At 54.1% G+C, this 22,250-nt stretch overlaps 1 protein-coding gene across 3 annotated transcripts in view; it reads left to right on the top strand.

The window, feature by feature from the left end:
• The first annotated feature begins 143 nt into the window (after window positions 1-143).
• SGSM1 (small G protein signaling modulator 1) overlaps window positions 144-22,250 on the top strand; it is a 36,574-nt gene continuing 14,467 nt past the window's right edge. Inside the window, exons 1-14 of one of the 3 annotated variants that reach the window (XM_042034781.1) lie at window positions 144-177; window positions 278-321; window positions 10,160-10,235; window positions 13,643-13,805; window positions 14,573-14,725; window positions 15,249-15,316; window positions 15,442-15,587; window positions 16,017-16,148; window positions 16,678-16,802; window positions 18,512-18,579; window positions 18,953-19,116; window positions 19,509-19,638; window positions 20,885-21,055; window positions 21,932-22,070. In XM_042034781.1, the coding sequence (XP_041890715.1) occupies window positions 159-177; window positions 278-321; window positions 10,160-10,235; window positions 13,643-13,805; window positions 14,573-14,725; window positions 15,249-15,316; window positions 15,442-15,587; window positions 16,017-16,148; window positions 16,678-16,802; window positions 18,512-18,579; window positions 18,953-19,116; window positions 19,509-19,638; window positions 20,885-21,055; window positions 21,932-22,070 (1,598 nt within the window). In that variant the 5' untranslated portion in view covers window positions 144-158. Of the gene's footprint in view, window positions 178-277; window positions 322-925; window positions 1,284-10,159; window positions 10,236-13,642; window positions 13,806-14,572; window positions 14,726-15,248; window positions 15,317-15,441; window positions 15,588-16,016; window positions 16,149-16,677; window positions 16,803-18,511; window positions 18,580-18,952; window positions 19,117-19,508; window positions 19,639-20,884; window positions 21,056-21,931; window positions 22,071-22,250 lie in introns of those variants that run through there. The other 2 variants (XM_042034783.1, XM_042034782.1) reach the window with 2 other exon arrangements.

The following is a 22,250-nucleotide window of genomic DNA, read 5'->3' as shown; positions in this document are numbered from 1 at the left end:
GTGCTGGGGGTGCCGGGGGTACCGGTACCGGGGGTACCGGTGCCGGTCGCGGATTGGCGGCGGCGGCGGCCCCTCCCCGGCGGGGCGGGGGGCGGTGCGGCCCGGCGGGCCCGGCCCGGTGCCCGGCAGTCTGCGGGCGCTGCGGAGCGAGCGCGGCCATGGCGGCGGCCCCGGCGGGTACGGCGGGCGGGGACCGCGACCGGGGACCGGCACCGGGACTGGGGGTGGCGGGGCAGGGCCGCACTAATGGGTCTCTTCTCCCCCCTTCTCCCCGCAGAAGCGGAGACCCGGCAGCGGCTGCTGCGCACCGTCAAGAAGGAGGTGGGTGCGGGACCCCCGGGAGCAGCCCCGGCCCGGTGCCCGCGGGGAGCGGCGGCTGCGGCGGCTTCTGCCCGGGGGGAGCCCCGGGCCCGCTCGCCCGTGGCATCCGGCTGCTGCTACCGCGGGTTTAAGAGCCCCCAAAGAAACCAGCCCGGAGCGGGGCCGAGAGCCCTCCCGGCCGAGAGCCCACCCGGGCGCGGTTGCGGGTCCCGGGGGGGCGGAGGAGCATCCCTGCAGCGCCAGTGCCCGGCATCCCAGCGCCCCGCATCCTTGGAAAATCGCCTCTGGCTGGGGGCAGAGCACACCACAACTTGGGATTTTCCGCAGGGAAAAAGGGGCGACTCCCGGTGCTGCATCCTTCCCTTGGGAGCGGGGATGGGACGAGCCCTCCCGCAGCACGGCGCTCCTTGGCAGGGCGGGGGGCAGCGGGTGCTGGGGACCCCGGGCAGGAAAAGGGGGGGCCCAAATGTGTGTGGCCAGTGCAGGGTGATGGCGTTCTCGCTCTGCTTCCTCTTCTCAGGCATCTTTATTAGTTTGTACGGTGTTTTATGTTGAGCTGCCTCGAGCTCCGTGTTTATCCCGTGTGTTACACCTGAGTAGACGGTCCATCGAGTCACGGAGCTGAGTCGTGCCGGGTGGTGAAGCGCTGGGTCACCGGGAGCTGCTGTCCTGTCCTACCCACGCTCTGTCCCTGCAGGTCACCTCCCGGGATGTCGGAGGGTGTGGGGGGATGTGTGGTGTTTTGTTTCTGCTCTTACGAGCATCTCGCTATCCAGTTTACAGGCTCCCGGGGAATGGAAGACACAGCTTGGAGCCGGGAGAAGCAGACCCGTGGGTGGTGGGTCTGGGGAGGGTGACTGCGCTGCCCATCCAGACCACTTCCCACCTTTAATGCTGTGCCGGGTGTGGTGCTAAGGAATACCACTGGTTGCCTCAGCAACAGCTATTAAACCAGGAAAAGGGTATGACATTTATTTAGCGTTGTGGATAGAGCTGCTATCTCATTATTACTGTCTGTGGCAGCTCCTGAGTGCAGAGACGGCTGCTGCAGGGTGGGAGCCAGGGCTGCTGCCGGCCCGGAGCTTCCCCCAGAGCCTCTGCCGTGCTGGCCCTCAGTGCCCGGCTTTGCTCCCTCCTGGGGCCGTGTGCTGGGGGAAAGTGGAGCTGGTACCTCCGGGAGCAGAGCTGCGGTTGTGCCGTGCCCTTCTGCTGGCTTTTGGGCAGATAATGTGGGTTTGGTGAATGCGAGTAAAGCCTGAGGGAGGAAAGGGGTGCACGGGGGAAGCCCTCCTGCCCTGGTGAAGTGCCACCATGGTGCTGTGACCTGGGTGTTTGGCACACTCCAGGACCTCTCCAGCAGCCCCTTAGAGCTGACACAGAGCAGAGGCTTTGTCCTGGTGGTCCCATTGTTCGGGATGTTGGTGTGGATGTGGGTTCCCTGCCTGTGCAGGTACCAGGTGGTTGCCATTCCCTTGGGATTTGCCTTCCACGTGCCCTTCCACTCCCACTGGAAGCTCTGAGCCTGGACAGGGGTTGGGTCCAGCAAGGGGGCTGTGGGTGCACAGCCACACAGGTGGGGGAATTCCATAGAGGACCTGTGCTCTCCACCTGGGCTTTGCTCTGGTGGGAATTAAAAACCTTGGGAAACGTGATCCTGTAGGTTGTGGAGTTAATTATTTAGTGCCATCCCTGAGACTGGAAGCAGGTGGGCATTCTTGTGCCTGTTGCTCCCTGCTCTTTAGGCCCGCTTTGCTCATGCTTTTGGTTTTCCTTCCTTTTCTAGGCTGACCTCAGGTTGAGTCAGGAGCTTGTGCAGACTGCAAGGAGCAGTAGAAAGGGCCAGCTGCAGAAATCTCCTGGGTTTTTTTCCCCACTCCCAGATTTTTAACCTTTCTCAAACCTGTATTATTCTCATTTCATGAGACCACGCCTGGTTTTGCTCCAGCCAGGGCTCTGTGTGAGCTGCCAGGGCCCTCGGTGCAGGTGAGCCCAGCTGAGAGCAGGGACAGCCAGGGCTGTCCTTGGGGAGCTGTGGCACATCTGTCACCCAGGGCCATAACTGAGCGAGGCAAACACTGGGAGGAAGGTCTGATCCGAGCAGGGACAGAGACAGTAAACTGGAATTAGCCAGGGCACTGAGCAGCCCTCAGTATTTGGCTGTTGCCATGGTTAAGGCACTGGATTCTGGAGAAGTCCTGTGCTGCAGTGGATGTGCAGGGTGAGATGAGCTGTGTTATCTGTCACCATCTTCTTCCTCCCCCCTGCCCCATATGGTCATAATAAATCAAACCAACCCTGGAAGCTGCAAAATGGACTGTTTGTCAGCAGGCTGCAAGGGAAGGAGTGAGGTCTGACACAGGAGGCATCTTGTGTCCTGTTGTGCAGGGTAAGCAGCATGACCAACATTTTCTGATTTTTTTCAGAGCTTTTATCAGATGGAATGAGCCTTCTTTACAAACCCAGAGCCTGAAATACCCAGGTTTTGTGTTTCCAGCTAGAAGTACTCCCCTTCCAAACTGTGCTCCTCCCCTTCTTTTACAAGTTTGGTTTTTAATAGAGGAGAATCCTGAGGTGTTTTTAGCTCCCTCCAGGCAGCCTCACGGCACAGAGGGAGGGAAGCAGGTGTTACCTGTGCAATCCACCTGCACACGTGTCCCTGGAGCGTGAGCTGAGTGAAAAGCTGAACAGTGTATGAAAGCAAACAGTCGTCTTGGTTGTTCTTCTGCAAAAACTTAGTTTATGTTTAACTTGCCACTCAGGAGGCAGCTCTGAGTCTTTGTTCCTCGGTAGCTATCAAACCTGGATTGAACATTTTGCTGCCTGCTCTTAGAGTTCTTTTAGAAATTGGGGTTGGCCACAGCCTGCTTGTCTTCTACCAGATATATTGTTTGTTTTTCAGTAGCTGGAATGGTTGTCACTGTGTGGCTGTTGACTAATTCCTTCATCATGTGTCATGGGAACAACAGTCAGTCTCTTCCTCCCACCCTTTCAGAGAAGCCCCTGCTTTGCAGCCATGTTGCCTGGTTTGTGGCTAAGTAACACAAATGACTGGTAAGAGCAGTGTTTTTGCAGCTTGGGTTTGTTTTTCTGTGTGCCCGCCGTTCCAAAATATCAGATTGGAGGCGTCAGTGCCAGCTATTTCATTCTGGATGGGTAGAAAATTGTAAATTAATTTAATGCTACTAGGATTTGAAAAATTAATGTTGAGAGCTTTAAGTGTTCTCGAGGCCAGTTTATTAAAAAAAAAAAGGGAAAAGGCCTTTGTGTAGCTGTCAAAAGTGTTCAGGCAAGATAAGGATGAGGATGATGAGCTGCAGGTTGGTGATGAAAGCTGCTGTTGGCAGAGGGACCCTCTGATGTCTCTCAAGCACCCAGGGCAGCCTTTTTCAGATGTTTCTGTATCAAGAGAGAACAGAGGGCCCTTAATGCAGCATTTCTCGATTGCCTGCATCGATCTGCTCTGAAGAGCAGCACTGATCACTGGGGACCATTTCCTCTCCTCTTCGATGTAAAAGCAGGGCTTTGCACAAGAGCTCTGGTGCTCCAGAAACCCCTGGCTTGAGCTGTCATCCCCGGAGCAGGTTTTGTGCTGCTTTCCCCCTTCCTCACACCTTCCCTGTGCCGGGAGGACCCTTTGTCCTCTGCTGCCAAAATATCCTCCCCCTCCTCCCTCCTGGCGTCCTGGCTGTTGCCATGGAAATACCTGGCTTTGCACAGATTCAGGACTTCGGGGCGATTTGGAGCTGGAAGCTGGTTTCAGTATCATCCTTCACCACATTTCAGTGAATCCAAAAGCCTCGTCAGGGCAACATCACTACCTGGGAAAACCAGGGGCTTTGGGATGTGCTGAGAACAGAACCCGGCTTCGAGGTCGGCTGCTGGAAACACAGAAATGACTAAAGTTTTCCTTAAATGTTTCCTTAAATGTCTGTATTGAGCATTTACAGCGAGCAGTGCCAGCAGTGCCCACAGATGGCGTGGAAATGTGCGTTTGACAAGCACAACAGGAATAGAACCAGCTATAACGTGATCTTAGGCAGCTTAGATTAGAGTTGCAAGCACGGATTTTTGGCCAAAAGTTGAAGCCCTGTGAAGAAAGTCTGGTGCAAAACACCCTCAGTAAATACACATGGCTGGGATGCCCCTGTGTCCCGCCAGGGTGTGATGTTACATTATGGATCCTTCCACTAATGTATTTTAAATTCATTTTCCAGCAAGCTGCACAAGCATTCAGAGTTCTTCTCCTCCCTTATCCCCCAAGGAGCCTCATCCCAGTCCCCAGCTGTGAGCACATGTGGTTCCTGGGGAAGGGCTGGCCTGGAAATCCCTCCTGTGTGTCACGTGGAGGATCCCTCAGCTGCAGGAGGTGCCATGTTTTATTCAGCAAGTGGTGATAAATAATTAAGTAAGACTTTTAGAAAAGCCAAAGGTCTCCGTGGGCAGGAGTGTGATCGATGTTTCTGTGGCAGGAAGAATAGGGAGCTGCCAAATGGCTTTCAAGACAAGTGTCTGGTGCCATCAGAGGTGTCCCTGTGGTGTCCCCTCATGCCAGGGGCCACCAAAACGTGTGGCGAGAGCCCTGAGGTCTCTGGGTATAAATGGTGCACGTGCTCTGTGTTTTAACTGATCCGAGCACAATTAATTGGGCTTTTTTTTAGTGGTCAGCCTGTAAACTCTTGAAGAAGTGGCAGAGCGTGGCTGCAGCTCGTGGTGGTGCTGAACAGTCTGTCTGGCGCCTGCTTTTGGGATCATCTGGGTGTTTGTTGCTGGAAAGATGAGGAACGTGGTAAGGCAGGAGAAACAGGAAATCCTGCAGCGTCGAGTTGGAAAACGTGAATTTTGTCAACAAGTCTGCTAAAAAAGGGTGTGGTAGCAATGAGACAGGCAACAGGCAGAGATTTCATTTTCAAATGAGAAGGTGAAGCTGGCTGGTGAGAGGTTTCAGTCTGAGAACTTCTGCTTTAGCTTAAAAAGTGGCTTTAGCTCCAGCATTGGCCGTGTGATTGGATATCCCAGGATTTCCATCCACCATTCCCCACACACAGAGACTCCTGTGGGCACCAGAAGGAGTGGGGGTTTGGAATAATGTCCTGGAGCCAAGCAGAGATTTTCCACTTGCTTTGCTTTGGACACCTTTGGTACATCCAGCAAAGCCAGGCTCACATTCCTGCTGGGAAATATTCCCCTGTCTGTTTGTCCTTGCAAATACAACCCTTCCTGGGGATGTCCTAATATTGCATCTCAGTGATCCTTCAGCATTTTGAAACACCTGGGAAATGACAGAGCTGCAGTGCTCCATGGACACAGCTCCAGAGCATGGGGAGCTGCTTCCTGTGGAGCTTTCTCCTGGAAAGAGACCTTGGTTGGGAGAAGCAATTACAGGAGAGCTCAGACTACAGCAAGAAATGCCCACGTGCACTCGTTGCACCAAAACTGACACGGAAAATTGGATTTTTTAAGTGCAAGAATTAACTGCAAGCGCATAATCAAAGCAGCACTTAAAGACCGTGATGAGAACGAGAAAACCGCAGCTTGGAAAAGAATTTGAAAAGCAAATGTACAAAAGCAAACCAGGTTTAAAGCCTCTTTCATCAATGGGTTGGGGGTTTTTTTAAAGTTTTTTTGTTGCTGGTTGTTTGTTTGTTTGGTGGGCTTGATGGTTCTCCTGGGCCAGGTGGATTGAACAGGGACAGTGAACCTGGAAGTGCTGGGTGAATGGTTGGGCTCAGTGATCTTGGAGGTCTTTTCCAACCTCAACAATTCCATGATTCTGTGATGAATTCTGTGATTCCGAGGGGATACAGGCAGTGCAGCTTCCTGGCTCTGGTCCTGCAGCATCTCATCCGCCCAATCTGACACCCCGTGTAGAGGTGGATGTTCAGAGGGAGCAGGAGACATCTCCATCTTCACCTCTATTTTTTGCTGTAAATCCTTTGGGTTTGGGATGGGATGCTCTCCCATGGCTTTAGCTCCAGTGTGTGGCTGCTGGGCCACATTTTTTGCTCGTCCAGATGTTTTTTGGTGCTGGATCTGGTGAGCAGGCCTGTTCCTGGGAGCAGCTGCCCTCAGCCTGTGGCAACGTGAGCGAGCTTGACCCTGGAACAGGACTGGGAAAAGGATCTCCCTGGGGACTCTGTTTGCATCTGGCTTGCTGTAAACAATTCCACGGAGTTTCCAGCATGGCCAATAGACAGGAGGTGTTGTGCTTCCATAGAAATGCTTTAATAACCAGTGAAAGGCTTTGCAAGAGGCATGGCAGGAAAATAGAGACTGCAAACATCCCTGGATAATGCAGAGTACGGGTTCTCTAGGGAAAAACCTGGCCAGGTAAAACAGTTGTGAGCCAATATTGCCTTGGACTAATTAAACCTGGAGTTCTTGGCTTGCTCCTTGTCCCTGCACCTCGGTGGTGGCTGTGATAATATTTGGCTTGTTCCAGCAGTGTAAATGACAACAGGACTGGGTGACAGGAAAGATGGGCTTTGGATGATGCATATCCCTGGGAATTTTGTAGCAGAGAGGTCTAAGCCTTCATCCCTCCCTGGGGTCTGGGGTTGTTGGACAGGTGAGGGTTTGATTTCACTTTCCAGGGGGACTTGTCCTGTGCTCACAGCTGGAGCCAGGGGTTTGTTGGTACTGCTGTGGAATTCTTGGTGAGATTCCTCCCAAGTTTACCTACAGCTAAATTATTAGTTGCTGTTTTAATTTCCTTTCTAATAAAAGAAGAGCAAACATCTCATTTCCCTAGGCTGGCATGAGCTCCAGAGTGGGCAGCTTCATCTGTTGGGATTGTTCTGGCTACAATCTGAGAATTAGCATTAAAATGCTGGAATGCAGCACATTCAGAGGCTGTTCAAGTCTTCTCTGTGGAGGGAGCCAAGCTCGGCTGAGCCGATGTTCCCGGGGTGTCAGAAGCTCCCAGAGGATCTGGGAGCACGTGGCAGATCCCAGCTGTGGTGGTGGTGATCCCAGCTGGCTGTGGAGGGGCTGCTCTGAGTGGGAGAGTCCTTTGGGGTCTGCAGACAACAGCACAGGAGATCTCTCAGGAGTTTTGGGGTTCTCTGGCTTGGAGCTGTCCTAGAGATGCCAGCTGTGTCTGTTTGGGCAAACGTTAAGATGGTTTTGTTGGAAAATTTTCTTGGTGCTTAGAGAAAGTTGGGATCTCTGAGCTCTGTTCCCTGGAAGTGTTGATTCTGTTCCCTGGAAGTGTCCAAGGCCACATTGGATGGGGCTTGGAGCACCCTGGGATTGTGGAAGGTGTCCGTGCCCGTGGCAGGGGGGTGGAATGAGATGAGCTTTAAGGTCCCTTCCAACCCAAACCATTCCAGGATTCCAAGATATCCCATGTTTTCTGTTACAAGGCCATGTCTGTCTGTCTGTCTTCTACCTCCTGGGCTGGTGTTTGTATTTGTCACATGCCAGGTGAGTGCCCTTGTTGCAGTGCCCTTTCCACTTCCAGTCCTTTAGACTTCCTTGATTTATTTTTAGCGTTACAACCTCAGTCAGTGTAGTGCATTTTCTTTTTTTTTTTACTTTTAATGAGTAATTTTCCACTAAACTGTGTCTCTTGGAAGGTGTTTTGCTTGTGCCTCGAGCGTGCAGGTGGTTTGTGCAGTGTTGGCACTGAAATGCCTGGTCAGAGCTGGCTCCTGCTGTCCTGGATGCTCCCCAGGCCCTGGACAGGCAGATGGTCACTGGCCTGGGGAAGGCCCTGTGGCATCGTGTCAATATATTGAAATTTCAAACAAATATTTGAATGTGCTGCTTATATTGGAATATTTCCTGATTGAATCAGAAGCTGGTAAAGACATAACTCTGCACGTTGATTCTCAGGTGTATTTGGGGGAGGGGGGTTAAAATCCTGATACCACCAGTGCTGGCACGAGTGTGCATTTAATATCTGTGTGTCATCATTTTCTGGGAGATCAGCTGGATGTGTGAGAGAGAAGTGCTGTGCCCTGCTGACAGAGGAAGCTCAGCCTGCCTGGGCAAGGGTTAGGAGCCACCTGGACAAGGGTGGCTCAGCCAGCTGGGAGAGCCAAATTTCAGGGAATCCCTGAGGGCCCCAAGATGTGAACCTCCCTTCCAGGGCTGCTCCCAGGGGTGGTCAGGGATAGCTCCTGAGCTGGGCAGGCTTCCAGAATGTCTTTGGTGACGTGGAATTCCAGGTGGAGGAAAAGGGGTGGCTCTGGGGAGCACCTGGGCACTGGTGGACCTGAGGTGTGTGGTGCTTCCCATCCCTGATCCACCCCTGCAGCCAAGGTTGAGGGATGTGTGGGAGACAGAGGCTCCTCTCCTCTTGCTGGGACTTGCTCTGTCCCCGTTTCTGTTGCTGAAGTGTAAAATAAAAAGTTGCTGGAACAGGGAGCCCTGAGTGAGGATTGCAGCTGCCCCTTCCCTGGTGCCCAGCACAGGGCACCGGGACAAGGGGAAAACTGTAGGTGGGAGGTAAGGAGTAAAGGAGCACCAGGAGGTGCCCTGACCAGGGCCAGCTGCAGTTTTGGGACACAACAAAGCACTGGGGTGGAAGATGGAGCTTTCTCCTGGTCCCCGGGGTGTTCCTGCAGGTGGAGTCACCGCTCTGAGCGTGGGGTTGGGGTGTGGGCGATGTGGGAGGTGCAGGAGCTGGATCACGTTGTGCCAAGAGGAATTTCCCAGCCACCTCCAGTCCCGAGCTCCACATCTCGGTGACATTCCTTGCTGTGACTTCCTGACTCAGTACCAGCTCATCCGAGGCATCCAGGGAAGTCTCAGTGCTCCGTTAGTCACTGAGCAGGGAGCAGTGCTGGGATCTCACCTGATGGCTCTGACACAGAGCAGCTCTTGGCTCGGAGAGGACTCTTGTCTTAATCCAGACTCAGGGTTTCCTTTATTGAGCTGTCAGCCATGCATAACTTTGATTATACCTTGCAAAGGGGATTAATTCCCCAAATGATGCCATTAAAGGTCTCCCATTCATGCAAGGTTTGCTTGGCCGAGTCTTGACCCTCAGCTCTGCACTGGGAACACTTTCCCCTGTGTTTTCCAAAATCAAGATGTTACAGAGGCACTGGGAGATGAGATCCAGGCATGCTGGCAGCTGTGTTTGAAAGGAAAAGTGGTTGGGAACTGAATGTTTAAGGAGCAAAGATTCAGCTGGACTCTGGCTGGTTGCAGCAGGATTAGGGAGAGTGGCAGCTGGGGATGGAAGTGACCACTGTGCTGCCAGACCTGACCTGCCAGGTCTGACCTCCCATCTGCTCCCTGCAAAGAATTACCCTCCTAATTTATGTGGAGTCCTGTTTGTTTTTGTCCCCTAATCGTGCCCCTGATGAGCACTAAGTGACAGCTTCCCCTGGATCAGCTGAGTGCCAGTCGAGAGTCAGAGAGGGCAGAGCTGCTGGCACTGCTGTGCAAATGGAATTCCTGGGCACAGCTGGTGCCAGGTGATCGCTGAATTAGGCACTGATGGATAGTTGCAGTCATTTGGGACAGCTGTGTCACAGGAAATTTGTCAAACAAAATGAGAGAACAGAACAATGCTGTAAAAGCCTTAAATCTGAGATTTAGCTACCTTTATGAGATGACTTTCATCTAAATGCTGCTCAGATCCCTCAGTTAATTCTCGGCTCATCATTTTCCTACTGTGAAGTTTCTCAAAAATGAAGCAGCCCTTTTTTTATACCTGACTTTTTGAAATAGCTGGCAATGCTCAGCAGGCAGAGCTGCATCCTCCATGAGACCTCCTGTGCAGCTGGGGAAACCTGGGAGCAGAGGAGGTTCCTGTGCACCCACCCCACTGCAGGACTCCTCACTCTGCTCCATGGCTGAAGTTTCCCTAACTGCCTCTGTCCTGCAGGTGAAGCAGATCATGGAGGAGGCTGTGACAAGGAAATTCGTGCATGAGGACAGCAGCCACATCATCTCCTTCTGTGGTGAGTCTCCGATGCTGGCCTGGATTGGGGCTTTTGGTGCTGGGCACTCCCTGCCCGGGCTGTGCCATGTGCCATTCCTGGGAACCAGTCATTCCTGGGGACATGCTCCAGCTCCAGGACCTTGGGCTGGGGCACTGGGGAGTGCCAGAGGATGGATTGTTCTGGCAGAGGTCGGAGTCCCTGAGGTCTTTGTGCTTAAAATATACAAGGATATGTCAAAAGAGGGAGGGGTGGTGGCAGTGTGTGCAGCCATTGAGGAAGGACTAGAAATAATCTTTTATTTTTAAATTCCCCTGAGAGTTGATTCAACTGAAAGTCTGTCAAGTCCAAATCTTTCTTTGCTGTTATGGACTAGGAGTTTATGGAAAGGAGCCTGGAGGCTGGGCTTTCTCCTTTCCTCCTGGGCCCTCACATCAAAGACACTCAGGAGCCTGTTCCCTCTGTGTGGCATTGAAAGAGCAGAGCAGACTTCCAGGTGTGACTCATTCCCTGCTTTTCTGTGCAGCACGAGGCTTCTCAGCCTGGGATTATTTATAGGCTCCTGCAGCAGGGAGCTGAGGCATCCAGGCACGAAGGGCTCCTTGGTCCCTTCTGGCCTCTTCCGATGCTGCTGCCCTTTCCCTGGCTCCCGGTGTCCCCCTCCTGCTCCGTCTGCTGTTCCTCTCACTGGAACGGTTCGTGCACCTTCCTCGGTGTTGTGGCTCTCCAGGAGCTGGGTGAGCTTGTAAATAACCTCTTTCCCTGCCAAGCAGAGCGTGCTGCAAGCCTGGCTCTGGCTGCCAGAGCTGCCCTTTTCCCTGGAGAGAGCTGCCTTCCCAGCAGAGCCCTCCTCGCCGAGCCCTCTGCGCGGCCGACGTAGCGCAAACCCCTCCGGATGGAGCCAGTGGTCTGGCAGGGAAGGGCAGCAGCCCCCGTGGCGCTCTGAGGGGGGTTTGGAGCAGACAAACACGAGCCGGCATCTGTCACATCCAGGCTGCCCTGGGAGGCTGATGGGGAGCCGGCGGCGGGGCCGTGGGAGCCCAGGGTTTGGTGTCCACGTCAGCCAAGGCTGCTCAGCTCGAGTGGTTTGAATCGTGTCAGAGCTCTGGGCAGCTCAGGAGTATCTTCAGTCTTTTGCCAGCAGCCAAAGTTCCCCCCTCACCTGGGTGTAGCTGAACGGGGCCCCTGCACCACGTGGCTATGCTGTAGGTAATGTCCTGAGGGATGAGGAGAATCTCTTCAGTGTCTGCTTGCAGCAGTGACACAGCTGAGCTCCAAAACTCATCCGATTTAAAAATCCTACCATTACCCCTGGATTTAGTAGAGCACGGGGAGAGTTTTTCCTATGGAAGCTGCACATTTCCATGTAGTTCTGCCAGCAGTGGTGTTTTGCACATGTTCAGATGTGGCACTGGGAACAGATGCTGCTGACAGCTCTGTCTCGATGCCATGTGCCAGAGGCCATTCAGGACTTGGGATTTCTCCCTGCCTGGCAGGAGTTGGGATGTGCTGCCTGTGACCTGAGCACAGCGGGAGTACCAGTGCTCCCATTTGTCTGCTGGGCATTTGGAATGGAACTGGTGGCACTGGGAACTCACAGAGGTTCTCTCTCGGGAGCGCAGCTGGGCAGGAGCAACCCTGGCTGCTCACCCGCCGTGGTACCTGAGCTTTCAGGACCTGCCTGAGCAGGCCACTCCAAATGGGCACCCCTGGGTGCAGTCCCAGGCAGGTGGGGCTGTTTGTCACTTGTATTTCAGCCACAGAGCATAGGGAAAATGAGAGAGATGTTGGATCTTCTGGCAAAGCCATGGAGCAGTTTGGGTTGTATCTTATTTGCAGCTGCACATAATCCTGGGGCAGGTGAAGCCCTCTGGGCTTTGGGAGGCCTTGTGCAGGGCCTGGTTTCAAAGCCAGGTGTCCATGCAGAGTCTTTGCCTGGCTGCTGGGAGTCAGCAGGGCTGGGCTGGCCCAAATCTGTTGTTCTGCCAGCACAGGCCGTGTCTCACTGGCCCTCGGATGCTGCTGCTCGGCACCGAGCTCAGGCACAGCACGGAGCAGGGCGAGATAATGAGCCTCTCACAGCCTGGGAGCTGCATGGAATGCCTTTTTCCGTGTCTCCATGGAGCTGTTCAGCTGTAGGGAAGTGTGCCTTTCCAGGCAGGAGGTGAAGCAGCATCCAGTGGGCTCAGCTCGGCAGCGCCGGCTTCCCGGGGAGGAGGGAGAGGAAGCTCGTTGTCAGACCTGGATCAAGGGTCTGAGGACTGTGGGTCCGTGTGATTTTCCAGTGCTTTGATCAGCCTGTTTAATCAGTCTGTGTTTGGTGCTAGACATCCATCCTGAGCCTTCCCAGGGGACTTTGGGAATGAGCTGCAGGCAGAGCCTGTGCGTGTGCGCGTCTTTCTGTGGAGTCATCGCCGGCTCCCGGGATCCCCCCTCACCATGGCAGGACAGGGATGGTGTCTGGGGCTGTCTGGGCACTCACTGGGGTTTGGTGAGTGCCTTTGGGCAGAATCCAGGAAACAGAGTCAGGCAAAGCTTTCCACAAGAACTTAACAAGTCCCTGTGTCCCTGAGTGCTAACGGAGTCACTGCTGAGCCAGGAGGGTCCCCAAAGCCAGACTGAGCTGCTGGCATTGCCTGTGGTTTATCCCCAGGTTCTTTGTTCCTTTCAGTTTTTCAGAAAAATGTTTGTATGGACACAGATTTTTTGGGGAAAACTGCCCCATTTCCCTTGCTGCTTTAGAAACCCTTAGTGTGCCTGTCCTTGCCTCCTGAGCTTTCTCCTCCTCACTTGCACCATCCCAGCACAGGGAGTGAAACCTCCTGTTCCAGCCGTGCCCATCCTTCAGATTGGGCCAAAGGGAAAACATCAGGGAGAGGCTGGTTTCTCCACAATCCACGAGAAACCCACAAGGAGAGTGTCAGCCTGTTTGCCCAGCACAGCAATTACCCTGCCTGGAGAGGCTGTGATGTTTGCTGTTAATTCCCATGTGTGATGGGGTTAGAATTTCCTGAAGCCAAGGTGGGGATGTCTCTGCCTTCAAATTTACTGTCAGAGGAGTTTTAGGAGCTTGTGGTTGCCCCATCCCTGAAAGTATCCAAGGCCAGGCTGGATGGGGCTTAGAGCAACCTGGTCTAGTGGGAAGTGTCCTGATGAACAGTCCCTTTCCTGATTCCTTGTAGCCCCTTCAGATCCTGGAAGGTGCTGTGAGGTCTCCACACAACCTTCTCTTCCCCAAGCTGATCAGCCCCAACTCTCTCAGCCTGACTCCACAGGGAACGCTGAGGTTGGCTCAGCTGGGTAGAGCGTGGTGCTAATAACTGTGTGCTCCATCGATGGGCCAGTCACTCAAAGAGTTGGACTCGATGATCCCCGTGGGTCCTTCCAGCTGGGAATATTCTGATGCCATGGTGTGTGCTCTGCTGCAGCCGCCGTGGAATGCTGCGTGCTGTTCGGGCTGAAGCGGAGGGCGGCCGGGTTCCTGCGCAGCAACAAGATCGCAGCGCTGTTCATGAAGGTGGGCAAGAGCTTCCCCCTGGCAGAGGAGCTCTGCAGGAAGGTGCAGGACCTGGAGCAGCTCATTGAGAACGCGTAAGGCACTGCTGTGGCTGCCAATCCTCTCTGCTCACTCAGGTTTTGGGGTGGGAGGTGTAGTTTGGGTCCAGCTTGAGCCTCGACGGGAGGAATTGCTCCTTCAGTCTTGTCCTGGGTTTTTTATATCTTGACCAAACTGGTTGCTGTTCTAGGAGACTGAGTTGTGGTTGTGGTTTAAGGAGGGGTGGACAAGTCCTAACTCCCTCTGTGCCTGCTCTGGTGCTTCAGGGACAGCTGAGCACGTTGCTGCTGAGCTGTCACAGTTTATGGACCAGTTCACCAAGCCAGCTGGAACCACGTTTGGTCTGTCTCAGTGTGCAGGGCTTGAACCTGCAGTAATTCAGCTGCTGTTTGGGAGAGGATTACTCATCCTTGGACAATTAGCAGGGAGATGGATGGAGCAGCTTCCTGCGGGCAGGAATTTTAAGCTGTCCTAAGATGAGCTGCTCAGCCTGTGAGCTCAGCCATGGAAAGATGTGTGGGCTAGAGGACTCTGCTGAGGGAGAGCAGAGTTCTGGGGTGTCTTTACAGTGGGGAATGGATTTAGTGAAGTCTGGTTTCAAATGCAGGTGTGGCCCCTCTGGAGCAGGGGGTGGGATAGACACAGGGAGCACCTCCAGAGCTCTGTCCCAGGCAGTTCTCTGGGATCCCCCCATCACCACAGACAACACTCCCAAACCCCTGGTGGCAGGAGTGCCCTGGGCTCCCTCAGAGTTCAGGGATGAGCCTGTGGTGGTGTTGTCTCTTGTCTTGTACCTCCAAAGGCGAAACCAAGCCCAGGGCGTCCCGGAGAACGTGCGCAAGGTGCCGAAGTTGCCCAACCTGTCTCCTCAGGCCATCAAGCACCTCTGGATCCGCACAGCCCTCTTCGAAAAGGTCTTGGATAAAATCGTGCACTACCTGGTGGAGAACAGCAGGTGAGTGCTGGCACAGGCCACCCATGTCCCTGTCCGGATCACTGCCAGCACCCACCCCTTCATGGCACTGGGGGTGTTGCTGGCTGAGGAACAACAGTATCCATGTGGGCCAGGGAAGTCCCTGGATGGCACAGGCCAGCTGTGTCACTCAGTACCCATCATGGGGACTCTGATGGATACCCTGCTGCTGGTGATCACTCCCTAAAGTACAGACAGGCCATGCTGGCCCTGGTGGTGGCTGGGTTGTCAGGGCAATGCAGCCCTGATTCCTTCTGGGATCTGCATGCTGAGGTGTCCTGGGAGGGTCTCCACTCCTGGGCAGGTTTGTTAGGAGATTGTGATGTGCTGCAGGAGGGTGGCTGTTCCCCAGGAATTTCTCAGCTGGCAGAAATAGCCTGTTTAGGGCTTCTTGCCCTCTCCCCGTAAGGGGAGATAGAGAAAGCAAAGGGCACGACAGGGATTTAAATCCACCGTCTATAACTTTGTAGTGCTCCAGCATTCTGCTGTCCTTTACTTCTTCTAGTAAGTACTACGAGAAGGAAGCTCTCCTGATGGATCCTGTGGATGGACCAATTCTTGCATCTTTATTGGGTAACACTTTCCCTACTTGCTTTCCAAACCCGTGCTCCCAAAACTATGATCTGCAGATCAGGGAGGTGACTGCGGCCGTGGGATCACGGATGGCTCCCTTACATTTGGGGTGTTCCTCTCCACAGTGGGGCCCTGTGCCCTGGAGTACACGAAGATGAAGACTGCTGACCACTTCTGGACAGACCCCTCTGCGGATGAGCTGGTCCAGAGGCACCGGATCCACAGCTCCCACTGCCGCCAGGACTCGCCCACCAAGCGCCCGGCGCTCTGCGTGAGTGGGGGATAAACCTCTCTGTGCTCTTCCCAGAGCCACAGGATCTGGGTTCCCTTTGCTTGGAAAGGCCTGTGGAGCCCTCTGATGAGGGAAGTCTTTGAGGCAGAGGTGCTGGGAACATGGTCCATGGAGAGCACTGGCGTGCCAGCCCCTCATGGCACTGCATCCCAGGGTCTGTGTCCCTTGGGAACATCATGTGTGAACAGCAAGCTGAATCTGCTCTGTGCATTGCAAACAAAACTCAATCCTGGGGCTTCTCTGAGCTCGGACAGAGCCAGGAATCCCCTTAGAGCACCCTGAGGGAAAGATTTCTAGTAGTGACTCTCTCAAGTGTATAAGTGAGGAGGGAATGAGGTTCAAGAGAAGCTTTTGGGAAGCCAGAGGGTGTCTGTTCTCACCTCAGATTTGTGGGTGTGTCTCTTGCAGATTCAGAAAAGACATTCCAGTGGCAGCATGGATGACAGGCCGTCCCTGTCTGCCAGGGACTACGTGGAGTCCCTGCACCAGAATTCCCGAGCCACTCTCCTGTACGGCAAGAACAACGTCCTGGTGCAGCCGGTGAGTTTGTGCTGGGAAACCTGGGCTTTGAAACCCTGCTCTGCTCCCCAGCACCTCATTCTATCCCACATTGCTTTTGGGTGGAGAAAAGCACGTTTTTAATCTGTGAGGACAGTGAGTGGACTGTGTTTGTGGAGGTCCTGGTGATATGGATTCTCCCAGTGGGGTGGAAGAGCTCTGCTTCAGTCTGAGTAGAAACTCCTCTCCCTGCCCATTCTTTACCACAAAACTCCTTCTCCTGTCCCTTCCTGCTTTTTGCAGTCAAATAAATGAAATGCAAACTGCTTCTAGGTGGAGCTGTTAAGTTTTCCTTGCTGGGCAGTTGCTCTCAGCCCTTTTCCAAGGCAGTGAGGTGTCCTGGAGTCTCTGCTAGGAGGTTTTCCAGCAACACAGTGGGTTTCTTACTGTTTGTGACTGGATGGGCTCAGGGGCAGCAGGCAGGGCTGTGTGAGGGGCCAGGACTGGGCTCCAGGGCTTTGTGCTTCTGGCGTCTTCCAGCTCACTCTGTCCCCGTGTTTCTTTTCCCAAGAGAGATGACATGGAGGCAATCCCAGGATATCTGTCCCTTCACCAGACTGCCGACATCATGGCACTGAAGTGGACCCCCAACCAGCTGATGAACGGCTCCGTGGGGGACCTGGACTACGAGAAGAGGTGACTGGCTCTGAGTGTGCCAGGGCAGGGGGGGAAAAGTTCCCCTGGGCCAGAGTTTGGATCTGGTGTGCAAAGCCATCAGTGTTTTCCCAGAGCAAAATCACCATCCTTGAGCCTAGAATGGGAAGGAGGCTGGGAGAGGGTGGCAGGAGGTGGTGTGAGATGTGTCTCTGCTGGGAAGTGCTCAGTGAGGGAATGGGGCTTGTTCCAAAACGAACAGAGGGGTTTCATTAATTGCCCTGGGGGATTTTCTGAGGGGAACACCCTCCCCTCCCTCCCAGGACACAGTGCTCCCAGGTTTATCTTGGCTGTTGTCATCTGGGGACCTGAGGAGCTCATGGGCAGGGGAGAGAATCTGTGGGAGGGAGCAGGAGCAGCTCCCTGGGGATCAGGCTCGGTGACAGCTGTTTGGTGGTGCTGTTTTGGTGATCCTGGTGTAGGTATTCCGAGTTCCTTGGATTTATCCGAGTCCCTGGAGCTTGTTCTTCCTGAAGTCTGCTCCCTTGGCTTGGCAGGCAGTGTGGCCATGCCCTTCTCTCCTGGGGCACTGCTGGCCTTTCCTTTGCCACCTGCAATCCTTTCACAGGCCTTGCAGAATCATGCCATGTCCCAGTTTGCCTGAGAAACAAAATCCCTTTCCAGCAGCAGATGCTCCAGGAAAATGGGAGTGTTTAGGACACTGATGCTTTGACCTGGAGTCGAGATCTTCTTCAGCAAAACTTGGTCTCAGTTCTCTTCATTGTCAGTTGTAGTTTTTCGGGTTTTGTTTACCTGTGTTCTTTTCATCTCCCCTTTCTTCTTGGCCCCTGGGCTGTTCAGTTGTGCCTGGTACCCTCCCCTAAAATCTGTTTTCATCTCTACACTCCTTTTCTGAGTTCTCGTCTTGGGCATCAGCCTAAGCTCTAAAAATTTCCCAGTGTCAAGACGTGACCAAGGAAGAGAGGAGGCAGATGGCACAGTAAGTATGACTGTACAAGGAGTGACTCTTGCACACCTTCCTGTCCTTCACTGCCTTCACGAGCTGTTTTTAATGTTATTTAAGCACTATTTTTGTGAAGGCTGCTGCTGCTGCTCAGAATCTGGAAGTTTGCTTGGTTGCAAAGAAGTGGGATGTGATTGACACCCTCAGACAGCAGCTCTGGGCTCTCCAGAGGAATGAAACCCTGCCCTGTCTGGTGGCTACCAGCTCTCCAGCATGTTCTAGATTTGCTCAGACACCTCGAGGTGCCTGTGCTGAGACAGTTCTTGAACAGAAGCAGCTGAGATCAAATGTGTTGTGAGCTCTGAAAAAACCCCACAAATTGTGAGGGTTTACTTCCCCGAGCCAGGGCAGAGCAGCAGCCCAGGTTTGGACCTCACTCCACATTTCCTTAGGGCTCTGGGGCTGCTCCTGGTGGATTCTTGGGGTGCCCAGAGTAGCCAGGATCCATGGACACATTTTCTGTGTCTGGGAGCAGTGTGAGGGTAGAGAAACCACCCAGGGCAGGTGGGACAGGACTGGCCCTGGCTGAGCTGAGGTGGCAGGGACAGTTCCTGCTTCTGGAGGGATGTTGTCGCTCATCAGGCTGGCATCACTGCTCTGGGATCTCATCCTTTCTGTGGCTTTGCCTGGTTCCAGGGTATCTGGAGCAGGATCTGGAGCTGCCACAAGCAGCAGTAGAGCCCCTCACATCCCTGAGGCTCACAGCTTCCCTGTCACTCTGTTCCAGCGTGTACTGGGATTATGCCATGACCATTCGCCTGGAGGAGATCGTGTATCTGCACTGTCACCAGCAAGGTAAGGCCAGAGCCGGGGCTGCTGGGGGCTGTGTCACCCTGGCACTTGATCCCTTACCTCTGGGGAGGGCACAGGGTTCTGCTTTGGCTGCAGGACAGATGCCCAGAGCTCGGGGTGATCCTAGTGCTTCTAGGAAAATCTTTCCCCCAGCTCCTGGCTGTGGTGCTTGGCTGGGAGTGCTCCCTGCTCTGATTTCCAAGGGGGTGATCCCAGCAGGCTTTCTCCAGGGCCTGTCTTATCCTGGACTTAGAGAAGAACCCACACTAGGAAGAAAATCCTTATTTTCCATTCCCTGAGCTTTCCTGCCCTCTGCCTTTCGGCCTGTGCTGTTTCTCTCGCTGATGGGTGCGTCTGCTCTCGCTGTTGCCAACAGTGGACAGTGGTGGCACGGTTGTCCTGGTGAGCCAGGATGGCATCCAGAGGCCACCTCTGCGCTTCCCCCGTGGAGGGCACTTGCTGCAGTTCCTGTCCTGCCTGGAGAACGGCCTCCTGCCCCATGGTCAGCTGGATCCACCCCTCTGGTCACAGCGGGGAAAGGTGGGTGCCTGTTCCTGCTGGGCTTCCCGTGTGGATCCTCTGCCTGGCATTAGCGGCTGCTGCGTTTTAAATGATCCCCTCCCAGAGTTAATAAGGAAAGTGGGCTTAAAATGTGGTGGTTTGGTTTAGCTCATGGCCTCACCCAGCTAAAGAGACCTTCTGGAGAGCTGGGGAGGGTGGCGTGGGACGGCTGCCCATGAGGGTTTGGTTCTGTGGGCTGTACTTAGGCTGTGCCCAGCAGGGTTATGGATTCACCTGCCACTGGAAACTTGATCCAGAGGCTGATCCAGCCCAGGGAATGTGCGGACATGGCAAAGCGTGTGGGGCAGGAGCTCGGGAAGGGAGTGGTTGGGCCTGGGGTGTCTCGTGAAGGGCACGTTCTGCTCCCCCAGGGGAAGGTGTTTCCCAAACTGAGGAAGCGCAGCCCCCAGGGCTCCTCCGAGTCCGCGTCCGACAAGGAAGATGACGAAGCCACGGATTATGTTTTCAGGATCATCTACCCCGGGACACAGGCGGAGTTTGGTGAGTGCAGGGCATGCTTTGGGGGGTAGTAGGAGTCGGAACACGGTGCTGGTGGGCACGGGGCAAACCAGGAGGTGGTTCCAGGGAAGGGGGCTCTGGTTGTGTCAGTGCTGCCTGATCCTAAATGTCATCGTTCCTCCCTGGGAGGGTGGGGAGGCCCTGGCTCAGGGTGCCCAGAGAAGCTGTGGCTGCTCCATCCCTGGAAGTGTCCAAGGCCAGGCTGGACGGGGCTTGGAGTAACCTGGGATAGTGGGAGGTGTCCCTGCCCATCATCTCTAAGTTCCCTTCCAAGCCCAATCATTCCATGATTCTGTGGTGTTTTTTATTCTAACCTTCCACTTGCTACTGAGTGCTTTGTTTCTGCAGCTGCCCAACAGCGTCAGTAGTCAGAAAAAACCTCTCTTACACATAATTTCAGTAAAAAGATTCACCTCGGTCACTTGGGGGCCACCTTCTGCCATCACAAGCCCCCAGGGCTGATTCTTCTCTTGCAGTCCCCAGGCTGCATTAAATCCAGTGATGTTCTGTCAAGTGTGGCTTCTGCAGCATAAAGGAGAGGTCACAGCACCCTGCTCTGGCTGCTGCCAGGCTGCACCCACCTGTCTTCAGTCCCTAACTCAAGGGAGGGGATGCTGCTGGATTCTCCAAACCAGAAATGCTTCTTAGTGTGTGGTGGTGAATGATCTGAGCCTGGCTGAAATGTCTGTACATTTGTCCTCACTCTTCTGTGAGATGCCAAGAGCGATTTTCTGACCTCTGGGGACATCATGGGTGACTTTATAAGGGGGAAAACATGAGTTTTAGGTAGAAGACTTGTGGAGTGTGTGTTAAAAAAGCCCTGAAATCTGATGGAAACCTTTTTCCTGTATTTTGGAGGCTACGAGGGAGAAACTACATCCGCTGTTACTCCTCCATAATGTCAACTGGGATTATTATTGGTTCTCCCTGCCTTCAGCTGACTAACACAATTCAGTGAGTCAGATTAAAACCTGATTGAAGCTAAACCAGCAGATAGAGATGCTCCCTTCCGTGGCTGCCTTTTGATCTACTCGTTAAAATTCCAGGCTGGGGGCCACATTTTCTGGGAAATGAATTGCTGCCATCTCCTCAGCCGGCATCATGACAGCCTGTGCTGTTCCTGTGCACCTCCCCAGCCAGGGGTGCAACTGCATCATTCTCTCTTCTCCACAGATTCTTCCTTTCTCCCCTTTTCATTTGTGCCCTTGTCCTCTCTCCGTGTCTCTAGTTGCCATTAACGGTGCTTTTCACCCATTCCTTGCACCTGTGACTGCTGGGAGAGGGAAGATCATGAAGATTCCAGCTGGAAGCAAGATGGTGGTGATCCCTAAGTGGTGTCTGAGTCTCCCTGGCACATCCCGAGCTCTCCGTGCTGCTCTGGGCACCTCTTGGCATCAGTGTAATGAGCTGTTGGTTGGGTCTGGTGCTCAGCTCGCCTGTGTTGTCACTTGGCAGGTCCTGCAGAGCTGTCCCTGTCACCACCGACTGTCACTGACCCTTCAGCTCAGTGGGAGGGGAAGGGACTTTCGTAGGAATAATTCAGTATTTTTCCTGCCAATGTCAGTTATTCCTTATCCCAAGCAGGGAGAGTCAGTGAGACCATGGGAGAGTGAGGCCACTCTTGCCCAGCCAGAAGATGAAATTTCTACCACAATTTAATTTCCAAGGAGGGGTAAAAAGGATTATTCCTCATGGCCTGGGCTGTGTGTGGGTGGTACCTGAGCAGGACCTGAGGCCTTTGCAGCAGCACTTTGAGTTTAAGCAGGGATTAACAAGTGACAACATGCAGAGCTCCTGCTGTCCCTCTCAACCTCCTCATCCAAGTCTTCATCTCCTGTCTTGTGATTTGGATGCTCCCTTCTTTCCCTGAACTTTGGAGGGGATCCTTTGAGGGATGGGCCTTTTCCCTCCCAGTAATCGGCTCTTCCTGGGACAGCAGCTGATTTCAGTCCTGTTTGCTCTGCTCTCTGCAATCTGTGTTGGGTGTTGGGTTTCTGCCTTGGACAGCATGAAGCAGTTTAAGATCAGCTTTCTGAATTAGCTGGTTAATTAGCGATGGTTCAGTCTCATCAGTGCTCTTTGTTCCCTTTCCTCCCTCCTGAGCTCACCAGTGCTGTCATTCCCTGTGCTGGGTCCTACTTGGTTGCTGGAGCCTCCTTGGGAAGAGTGTGGGATGCTGCATTTGCCAATCAAAGCTCTCTGTTGGGCCCCTGTAGCTCCCGGACTCCAGGCCAGTGCCAGGCTGTACCTGATGCTCCTCTCTGCCCTCCTGCAGTGCCCCAGGACCTGATGGATGCTCCAGGGGCTGTCCTGCCCCCCATGTGGCAGCCCAGCACCCGCAAATCCTCCTGCTCCTCCTGCTCCCAGAGCGGCTCCTCCGACGGGGGCCCGGCCAATGGCTGCAGCCACGAGAGGTACAGGGACAATGGGCACAGCAGAGCCAGGGCTCAGTGTCTGAGGACCACGGCAGGGTCGGTGGGATGTGCCTCAGGTGAGGCTTGTCCCTGCATCTGGGACATCTCAGCTGCTCCATGGCCTGGCAGCAGGAATTGCTGCTCTGGACCTGGGCAGCGTCCCTGGTGAATCTCTGCAGG

The sequence above is a fragment of the Corvus kubaryi genome, unplaced genomic scaffold (assembly GCF_017639235.1).
Source record: "Corvus kubaryi isolate FWS band 111438036 unplaced genomic scaffold, C.kubaryi_AGA036_p1.0 37382, whole genome shotgun sequence".
NCBI lineage: Eukaryota > Metazoa > Chordata > Aves > Passeriformes > Corvidae > Corvus > Corvus kubaryi.
The sequence above is the reverse complement of the archived record's forward strand: the minus strand, read 5'-3'. Positions and strand labels throughout refer to the sequence as shown.